This window comes from Corylus avellana, chromosome ca2 (assembly GCF_901000735.1).
Source record: "Corylus avellana chromosome ca2, CavTom2PMs-1.0".
Taxonomy (NCBI): domain Eukaryota; kingdom Viridiplantae; phylum Streptophyta; class Magnoliopsida; order Fagales; family Betulaceae; genus Corylus; species Corylus avellana.
In genome coordinates, this window is record NC_081542.1 from 48,217,840 (window position 1) to 48,228,678 (window position 10,839).

The 10,839-nt window shown below is 38.6% G+C and overlaps 2 protein-coding genes across 5 annotated transcripts; both read right to left on the minus strand.

The window, feature by feature from the left end:
• Positions 1 to 1,169: 1,169 nt before the first annotated feature.
• LOC132170917 (tRNA wybutosine-synthesizing protein 2/3/4) lies at positions 1,170 to 9,381 on the minus strand. Of its 4 annotated transcripts, none has more exons than XM_059582074.1 (10): positions 8,241 to 9,381; positions 7,280 to 7,667; positions 5,876 to 7,069; positions 5,555 to 5,684; positions 4,551 to 4,786; positions 4,024 to 4,159; positions 3,204 to 3,280; positions 2,055 to 2,161; positions 1,836 to 1,967; positions 1,170 to 1,489 (listed from the first exon to the last, which is right to left on the minus strand). In XM_059582074.1, exons 1-9 carry the CDS (start codon positions 8,971 to 8,973, stop codon positions 1,864 to 1,866), a joined length of 3,105 nt encoding a protein of 1,034 aa, XP_059438057.1. In that variant the 5' UTR covers positions 8,974 to 9,381; the 3' UTR covers positions 1,170 to 1,489; positions 1,836 to 1,863. The 4 variants fall into 4 exon arrangements, with proteins under 4 accessions (XP_059438057.1, XP_059438058.1, XP_059438056.1 ...); XM_059582075.1 differs by having other exon boundaries at positions 1,170 to 1,494; positions 1,828 to 1,967; XM_059582073.1 differs by having other exon boundaries at positions 1,170 to 1,494; positions 8,241 to 9,380.
• Positions 9,382 to 10,212: 831 nt separating this feature from the next.
• On the minus strand, positions 10,213 to 10,839 carry LOC132172413 (transcription factor CPC-like). Its single transcript, XM_059583909.1, has 3 exons — positions 10,735 to 10,839; positions 10,540 to 10,627; positions 10,213 to 10,435 (listed from the first exon to the last, which is right to left on the minus strand). The coding sequence occupies exons 1-3, from the start codon at positions 10,766 to 10,768 to the stop codon at positions 10,333 to 10,335; spliced, it is 225 nt and encodes a 74-aa protein (XP_059439892.1). The 5' UTR covers positions 10,769 to 10,839; the 3' UTR covers positions 10,213 to 10,332.

The following is a 10,839-nucleotide window of genomic DNA, read 5'->3' on the forward strand; positions in this document are numbered from 1 at the left end:
TGGGCTAAAGAGAAATTTTCAACTATAATGACAAGAAAAATGCTATAGGCACCCATGGAGTTTTACAAACAAAGTGTACGTACAAACGTGGCACAAAAAAAAAAAAAATAGAGAAAAAATTTGCCAATGCTTGGTCACAAATGTCGTGGGTGTCGTGACCCACGACTGGGTCTAGCCAGACCCCGTGTGGGCCATGGCAGAGACCTAGGTGTGGGTCACCGTAACCTGCTGGGTCTTGGTCGTGACCCACGCGAGTCTAGCTATAAGACCCAGTCGAGACCCAATGTGGGTTGCTGTTCGCCTAGGTCACCGCGACCCACGCTGGGTCTAGCCGCCAGACTCATGTGGGTCATGGCCAAGACCCAACGGGTCACGGTGACCCATGCTTGGGTCTTCGCCGTGACCCCTGCGGGGTCTGGCCAAACCCAACTATGAGTCATGACCTGACCCATGGCAAGTCTCTGGCCGAGACCCACGGCATTTGTGACCCTACATGGGTCATATTTTTTCTTCCAATATTTTTTTTGTTTGGCCACATCAGTACGTAGACCTTGTTCGTAAAACTCCCTTTATACCTGTAGCATTTCTCTAATGACAAATGCCAATTTAGTTGAAATAATCTCTTCAAACCTAATTTAAAAGAATAAAAAAAAAAACACTTAAGTCTCTAAGAGGTAACTCAATCGGCTATAGATCACGCTTAATGAAGCAGAGATCACAAGTTCGAATCCTCCATGCCCCTTCCCTTGTGTGGACATGTCAAAAAAAAAAACACAAAACAAAACAAAACTTAAACCTAATTTAAGGATGTTTGCAACGACTAAATGGAAGAACTATTTGGATATAAATTGCCAACAACTAATTTCCAGTGCATTTGCCCGATTCTTCCACCTACAACATGTCTTTGATTCAACTTACCAACTTTTCCTTCTTAATTATTTTTTAGCGTAAATTGACAGGTTTTTCAGTTCAAACTAAACAGTTATTCACAAAAATGAAGGCAAGTATGCCCTCCAGCCCATTTAATAACACTCGTGCATTCTAGTCACCACTTATATCCAAAGAGTTATGTTAAGGATTCTACAATTTTTACTACAAATTCATTACAAACTAACGTCACAGTCGATGTTACACTTATCACATCAAGCACTAAAATGTAACAATACTAATAAAATAACAAATATTTGGAGACTTAATAAGATGAAATTATGCATTAATGCTGCCCCATGTGGGTGTCGATTGCATGTCATTACTACACCGCTGGAAATGCTGCCCCACCGGCACCCCTTTCTTTTACTACTGGTCCAATTCCCACGCTATCTAAAAATAATGCTAAGAATTATACCCAGCAATTTGATTCAAGACTTCTACAAAGCAAAGCCAGCATGGGGCGGGCTCTGGGCGTGTTCTCCCATCTTCAGATTTATCGATTGGGGTGGCCTACCAGATCAGTGGGACCCCATGCACTTGCGAGTTTTTAATGCTCCTGCTATACTAATAAAGAAAGAGGATTCGGATTTTCAGTAATTTATTTTCAAACTGCTAGCAATTCAGGCGGTAAATATGAGACGCTCTTATGAACCTAAACAGAAAAAGGGACTGCCTAAGACCTGTTCAGGCAAGTAAACCTTATAAAAGTTTTCTCACATTTGTTATCCGAATTGCTAGCAATCTAGACAATAAAATTGCAGAGAATCTCTATCCCAAGGAAAAATGCTGCTGCTACAGTGCTACTTTAAGTACAACAACAAAGGTAGATCAGCTCGGGGCTAAGCACGTGATAGAACTCAAAAACCCCAACTTTAATCTTTATAAGCAGAAGCTTACTTTGTTACCTTCAATAAACATAAGGCTCAAGTGCTATCATTGGGTCTCTTTGCATCTCACATCAACAACAAGGTGGCGGATGTGCGGGGCGTACCACTTCACCCTCTCCACATGGTCCATTGAAACTTCCCAACAATAACCTGCGAAGCAGAAAAGAGCAAGTTCAGGCATCCTCAGTATTACTTCCTAGGTGTTATATGTCCAAGCATTACCCAAAAAAGGAATACCTTCGGATCTAGAAATTTCAGATACTGATTTCAAAACATGTTCCGTCCACAAACCCTCCTCTGAGTCCTTCACATTCCCATGCACATGTAATATCCCACCCTCACTCCTGCGTTAATATTAGAAGGGAAGAAGACAGTCAAAAGAAATAGGGACTCCAAAAATGAATCTGGCCAAAGATTATATGCAATTGAATCTACCATTTAGACCTAAAATTGGGAGAATAAATGCTGACAGAAAGTTTTCGACAACTTTAGATCCAATTTACTTGAGAGAACTCATGCTTCACATAACCAAGCAGAAACAGTGAAGGTTATGTTACTATCATCAAAGCAGAACTGCTGCTTAAGACATTTAATAATAGTGGGTTTCCAAAATCCAGATGCTACGATTGGCTTGGGATATAAGCTTCCACTTACTACTTACTAGGTACCCTGATGAGTTGACATTTTTTTTAATGATAACTATAGTCGATGAATTAAAGAATAGAAACAAATCAAATCTGCAGGGGCAAGCTAATCAGAAATTAGATGTTGTAGGTGGTAAGAGACACGAAGGCATCATGAGGAACCTTTTTAACTGAAAAAAGGCATCTTATCTTAATACGGTACACCATCACACTGTAGATTTGTCTTCCTCCTCTTCCTTTCCTCCTTTTGATTCACAATTTTGCCCCATTTGGAGATATGCATAGTGTGACAAATTGTACGCTAAACTAAATTTCAAAACTTCAGTGCCACATTAAAAAGAAAACTTTCAGCCAATCTCAGATACCATATGTATTGAGAACAAAAGCAAATGCAAAAAGAAATCTTGTTTAAAAGAAACAAGCACGTCCAAGAAAGGAAACGTATTTCACTTTCAAACTGAGCTCCACCTGCCTTGAATGCAAAGCATCTCGTGGAAAGTAGAGCATGTTTGGAGACAAAACCTAAGCTGGGAATGGAAGTTTAACATTCAGGTTGCACAGAATTTATCCTCAAAGTTTATGACATTTCAATCCAAAAAATAAAGCAACAATACGGAACAAATCATTGGGGAGCATATATAGAACTTCCTGGAAGTTTAAGATGTTGTCAACAACAAAATGAAAAACGATAAAAAAAAAAAATCTTGTTAAAGGGAACCATATATGGAATATTTGTAACTACCTTAATGCCCTTACAGCAGTTACCCAGCTGCCCTCACTTGTTGGAAGGAGACCAAGACAAACTCGATTAGCAACACCCTGTCGGCAAACAATCAAAAGGAGTCAATTGCAGTAGCACATCCTGTTGTAGATGAATGCATATTTTTACACTAAATTTTTCCTTCCAAACCAGTGTAAAATATCAGCCAATACAGATAAATCATTTCATCTGTATTCTATCAAGAGGTATATAAAGGATGGGATCACAGACTGTTGCCAACCAGGTCACAAAAGGTTTCAACCATCAACAATTGGACGGGAGCTTCTAAATTTAAATAGAAGAATGAAAAAATAGATGCATTTAACTGACACCGGAGAGGAATTCCTTGGGCCTTAGCTCAGGTGGCAATCATAGGTCTTGGCTTAAAAGAAATAAAATTAATTTTTTTTCTTGAAAAAAAAAGAGCAGCATCTAGGTATAATAATTTTTCTTCCAAATTAATTTAAAAAATCAAGCATTTATGTAAGGCCACTGGTCACTACATCCAGCTCTCATCAAATATCGTACAGGAAAGCTGACAGGAAATTATTTCCTGATCAGCCATGACCTTCACATGCACATTTCATATAAACAATCTTCTGTGTGCTAATGTGCTGTCAGTTAAGATTTTCCTATCTATATAATCAGTAGAAGAAATTTTTTGACTTGCTTGAAATAACCTAATGGGAGTTTAATCAATGAATTCATGAAGAATAAGGTTCCAATTATTTGGATAAACAGTTGCAGCATGAGTATTTATTAACCAACAAAAAAAAAAAAAAAAATCAGTTGCTGAACATACTTTAGGTGCCGTAATCCGGTTATCTCCTTCAAGTATGATACATCGATCAGACACAGAATTGGCTTGTAGATTATGCTGCAGTGCCTCAATGGCATTGGGATTCCATTCACAAGCATAAACAAGTTTTGCATTTGCCCTGGTCAAGCAAGGTGAGGGTCAGCGAACCAGTAGAGTACAAATTATCAAACAGTTGAATTGCTTCTATGAGAGTAGACAATTAGAAAGCTTCACATATTCTGAGCCAAAATTCCAGCCCACAAATGTGCAATAGTAATCCTATGTTAAATTATCATTTTTTTAGTAAAACTGATTTATATATTATTTATTCTCCTGGATAAATTCCTATCTTAGAGGACATGATAATAAGTTTGAAATTTGTTACGCATAAAGATTACATGTCCTATCCCCGGTTGTATGCTGCCTAATTTTCTACCTCCTTATTTTGGATAAACTCATATCACAATTGATGAAAGGAATTTTGATAAATAAACTACTCCTTAGGGAATCTAGAGATAATTACAACACACCTGGCAAGAAATGGCAGCACAAAATATCCAATTCCAGCAAACAAATCAACAATAACCTCATCTTTACAGTCTAGACGGGCCATACGAAGCTTCTCAGAAAGATTGCCCCAGGAGAACATACACTTTGTAGCATTGAAAGAATAGAGAATTCCATTTTCGCGATGATCAACCCAACCATTATCTCCGACTAGAATCTCCAAAGTACTGTCCCTTGTTCCAGTTGGTGCAACTCGGCCCTAGAAAATACCAGAAAACTCATGAAACTATTGTACGAGAAAAACCCAATTCACTACAAAGCAAAGACAAGTATAGCAAAACCTTCTGGCGAGTGAATTGCAGAAGAGACTTCTGCAATTCACTCTGACTGAACATGCTATGCAGTTTTATAGCTTCTAGTTACATTCATTATAAGATATTACCTGCTAGGAAAACAATGTGTAGCCCCTTTTCAAGAAAGAGGAATGCAGTTAATTAGCTGAGGTTGAAAACTAGTCGCCCATCAGTAGGAACAAAATAAATAATTAATTTCAACCAATAACTAATGAGCAAAAATTATCCTTGATAGAAACCAAAAAAAAAAAAAACCTTAGTTTTGTTTGTCTATCAAGTAATAATTCAATATAAATAATTAAAATAGTAAAGACAAAAAGGTCATGCCATAACAATGCCCCATGTTGAAAGGAGGATCTATACCAATAATCTGAATGGATGATGACGCATCCAACCTTGTGGACAGAATATTGTTATTCTAAGAGGATAATCAAATTTCTGTTGTTTGCTTTTACCGCATCTTTCAAAATATTTATCACATGCAAATCAAATTTAATAGATGCCCATTTCCTTCATATTAAGTTTATTTTACTTTTAGATGCACAGGGTAGTTCAAGGAACCAAAATATGGACTACATTAAATAGGCACAAAAGAATACGTTTAGACACAATTAAGAAAACAGGGATCAACAAGTAATATACCAGTTTATATGTAATTGAAGCATATAGCTTACCTGGCAGGCAAGACGACGAGCATTAAGTGATTTGGCAACAATAGGCCAAAGCTCGGCCCCAATTGTGTCCCACACTGGATCCTTGAAGGATGTCACTGGAAGCACAACAATATCGCCAAGTCGCTCCCATCTGAAAAGGCAGAGAGAATTTAATGAGTCAGACTATAGTATATGGGCGCTGTATCCAAGAGCCAAAAAGTGCCAGTACAGCTTTCATCTAGACAAGGTTCTAACTGAAGAAAGCGACATGAAATAAATTCCCAATTCATATTACTGTAGCTGACAGGCAAACAATAAAGAAACAAGTAACGAAGCACAAACCTTGTGGGTAGCTCCTCTAACAGTTGTTCTGAAATGTCTTTATGCCTTATCAAAGAGGCCACAGCCTCATTCATTACTTTTAGGGGAGACTTCACCACTCTTTTCACTTCAGCTACCTCATCTACCAGCTTAGTGGCACCACACTCCTTTAAAAGATTAAAGGCTTCCAAACAAGAGACGTCATCTAACAAAATCCCTTTTCCAGTAAATGGTTTAGATAAATGACGGTCACTATATCCTTCAAAATCATCTGACGAATGATGCTGCCTTTCATGAAATACACCACAAAAGTTTTTGGTCACGGGAAAACAAATGTGTATTCCATCCTCCCAAGAATAAACCTTCCTTCCAAGATCTAACCATCCAAATTTCTTCAATATGTCCTTCCCTAATTTTGCATATTTCCTTTCAAGCTGTAGAACCCAATGTGAAGCAATTATCTGATGCCCATTTTCTCCAGGTAATTCACTCTCAAAGTTCAAGACAGGAGCTTCAATTAAAGTCTCTACATTTTCAACTCGTGGAGGTTGGCAAAATTCATTCTTTTCTCCTGTCTTCTCATTATTTCCACGGGTACCATGCATTTGTATAATTTTAGAAGGCACTGGATTGCCATTTATAGATGTCAAGGATAGCAAGTTGATTTTCATTGGCTCACTGAACTTTGTTCCAAATGCATAACAAGATGCCCCACCACCGATCATAACAAGATCATCACCAATGACATTGGCAGTACTTCGCACAAACAAATCTTTTCCAACAGAATCAAGTGTCACATGCTTCCACATGCGGAGCCGCAAATCAAGTAATGCCAACTCTTGACTATGTTGTCGAACTGGACAACCACCAATAACCCCAAGATAGTTTTTGTACACAAACATTGAGTGGGAAAACCTAGCTTGTGGACTTCTTCCTGCAGTCTTTTCCTTCTTCCATTGACATGTTTGAACGTCAAAACTATACAAATCTCCAAGTGTTTTCTCACCATCGTACCCTCCAAACATAAATAGCCGAGACCCATATGCCACCATTGAGTGAGAATGACGGGCACACGGCCACTCCCCGCCTACCAGTAACTCTTTCCACTGCAGGTTAACTGTGTCAAGGACATGAAAGGATGAACAGATTGAATCATTGTTAAGTCCACCAAATACATATATCTTTGAGCCTACAACAGCTGCTGCATGCCTATGCCTGTGTAGAAAACATATAGACTTAGAAGAGATAGATCAATGTTTTTCAACTAGACATTACCAAATAAAAGTTTTTTTTTTTTGATAAGTAACATTACCAAATAAAAGTTACACTTTAAAACAATAGTTACAAGAAAACACTGTTATGGCAAAATGAACAGCACAAAGAGATGAAACTACGATAGAAGCATCAGCTCACAAAAGGCTTCACCTGGGAGGAAAAACACTGCCAATACATCCTGCTAATTTCCAATCGCTCTTTGCTATATTGAGGACCCATACATCATCTAGAATATTCACAGGATCGGCCCTGCCTCCAATAACAAACACGCAATCTTCAGCCAGAGAACACGTGTGACCTAAACGTGGAGTTGGACTGCCCTCCAGATTAATCGCTTTTAATGTGCCAGAAAATGGACTAAGCAGTAAAGACTCGCTTCTTCTTGCATGCCTTCCCGTGCCTCCAAAACCACCAAATACTATAACTTTGTCATCAAGTACACAAGACGAGTGACCCCAAAGGAAAAGCTTCTCCACAGGTTCACCAACAATCACCATTGGAACAACAGACAGACTACAACCAGAAACCCCCACCGTCCCTGCCAATGATTCAAAGTCTCAGACTCTTCTTTCACATTAAAAGGAAAGGTCTCCTGCAATCAAACATATATTAGTATGTAATAGCAACGCTGACATCCACACATATTTGCTAAGATACACATCATCTTAAAAAAATAATAATAATAAAAAAAATGAACCTATATATAGTCCTCGTCATATTGAACTTCACAATTCACGCAGAGCATCAAGAATCACTATACCTGTTGATGCCAAACGCATTATGCTTCTTAGTCTCATTCTTATTACTTCAAAAAACACCAATGAGCAACATCAACATATTCGCTAATGATTTAGTCACAACCTTTAATCACGGGCTCCAATAGAACAACACCGAACTACCACGTAAATTGGCGAGAAATGGACAACTGAACAATATTAATTGTAGTCAAAGCATTTCATCACCTTTTCTGATTCGATTGCTTTAACCTAAACTCTCATACATATTCATTACAATCATAAACAAACCTGTTAAAGAGTAATTAAATTAACCATTTCCCATCTGTTTAAGCTTTAAGACAAGTGGTAATTTATCGTAATATCAATCAAATTACCCAAATGCGTATCGCCATCTCTTTCTTCCACGTGAGCGTCCTCGCCACACATCGAGGAGTTCCCGTCACTCAATGCCGCACCCTCCGCCATCCGATCGCCGCCGTCGCACTCCGCAAACCCATCGGTCCGTTGCAAAGCACGAAAAAACCCTTCGGTTCGCTTCCTATTAGCCTCCATCTTCTCGTTCGCCACGCCGACGAGGTACCGGACAAACTCGGGCGAGACCATGACCGTCTCAGTGGTCCCCAGCGGCACCTCCAGCCGAATCGAGCACCGAATCGCCACGATAACGCGCTTGCCCGCGCTTGTAATACCGGATTCTCTGAACCCGGAGGATATGGCTATGGAGACCAATGACTGAGCCGAAGATAGGTCTTTGCACTCGACGGCGATGATGAGCGGCTCGAACCTGAGGACAAGCTCGGATTCGGGTTGCTGAGTCGACTCGGTGGGGAAGACGAGGGAGATGACCGAGTCTGGATCAGCCGGGTCGTGGGAGACGAAGAGCCACGTGCCGCCTCGGGCTTTTTTGTTGAGAGTGGTGGAGTGTTTGGGCTGGGAGAGAATAGAGACGCGGCCGGAGCAGGAGCTGGTGGTGTAGTAGGAGGGGTGGTGGTTGAGCGTATTGAGTAGGGGGATGATCGGCGCGTCCAATGTGCCTTTCGGTGACTTGTCGGAGTCAGCTGAGCTCAGTGACGCTAGCGTCGCCGCTTTTCTCTTCTCGAACTCCATTCTGCGATTGTGCCTTCGCCAAAAAAACCCTCTAAAACCTCTTCTGAGACTCGCTCAAAAACTGGGACTAGGCTGGGCCTGAAACGGGCTTGGAGTCATGGGCCTATCAATGTCGGTGGTATTTTATATTTTAAATTGTTTGTTAATTATTTTAAATATATAAAAATGGTTAGAAACTGTCACCAGAAAATATTTTTATTTCATGAATGTTATTAAGGTTGAATGGTATGACTAGTTTACTTAAATTGATCGAATTAAGGTTGACCTTCTTTTATAGTATTGTACCGAGACACAATCTCACCTTGACGTGTGACATTCATGGGTAATAATTTTTTACGCAATTTGCGAATCTGACAAATTAACAAATTAGAATTGAAAGATTTAATCGATTTAATTAAATTAATTGAGTGATTAAATTATATAATCTTATACTCACAAATTACCATCCTTGTGTTGATCAACATAAACATGATTGTCAATTTGGACACAATAGCTAGATTATTTACAATTATAAAATATTGAGATGGGATGGAAATTTTCAAAATTAGACACTATATCAAAATGTGTGCCATATTTCAGAGATCAATATATATAATTCAAGCTTGATTAGTATATCGAGAGTATAACTTATGCAATTGCTCAAGTCTTTCTATTCTTTTTTTCTTTTTTTCTTTTTTTTTTTTCAAATTAAATTGGGAAAGGGGTACAAGCGGTCAAAAAATCAAAATAGAGTGAGATCCTCTACAATAGACCCAAAAACGAAAGATACGAGTACAAGTAAACGGACCAAATAAAACATGAGCCAAATAAATGTCTTTTTCTTTTGATTGTGACTTTGCACTTAGCATATGGAATCTCCTTGTCGTGGTAGTCCTACTTCATTATTAGGGGATCAACATAATTATTTGATGTCGACAGATGATATAGAGTGCTTTAGGTAATAACTATTATTATAAAAGTTGTAATTCGTATAATTAAATTTACTTATAAATAATCTCATTTCAGCCCATCTTTTTCGCAAACACTGCCCTAAAAGTATTAGGATTAGTAGAACAATCAATCAAAGCAACAGCAAACTTCCACAAAAGCGAATATTATTATAAGTATTATTTTAGGAAAAAAGGACAATACATAAACTCGAACAAGTCTTATAATATTACAAATTTTTTATACGTTTTCTAGTTTCAAAAAAAAAAAAAACATTAACAAACAACTTCAAACACACAACAAACAAAACACTTTAAATTTAAAAAAAAAAAAAAAAAAAAAAAAACACCCTCTTAAAAAACGGAGCCGAAATATCTAACATGCTTGAAAGTTGACACTATGTATCTAAAAGAAACAATCAAAGCCTTTGTGTCATGATCTTTGGCTTGAAGATGAAGATGAATGCCTTGAAGTCCAGTATTTCTCAATCTCTTCTGCAGTTCTTCCAGGAATCCTCCCAGCAATCAGAGACCACCTATATATATATACATATGCACACATGTTACCATATTTAGAATTTAGATGGTACTAAGATTTGCATGCATGGCTCTGTCGCCGATACAGAGTGCCTAAACAAACCTGTCTCCGACCAACCGAAACATCCTGGCAATGAGTGTTACCTCGTCTTCTGAGAATTCCAGCTTAGAATCCTCCTGACTTTTCACCTCTGCAAAAACAAAGCATGTAATTGACTTTTTTCACTCTCAGCAATCAATCAAGGGTGTTGTTGGGGTTGAGGAAAGAGTAGAAGGGGTCGAGTTTGAAAATGGGTACCTTTAGTTTCTTCGTCTTTGATTAACTCCCCCATCTTTCTCCACCAGAAGCCCACAGAAGTCAATATGGGTCAGGCAGCAGAACTCAATATGGAGGAACATATCG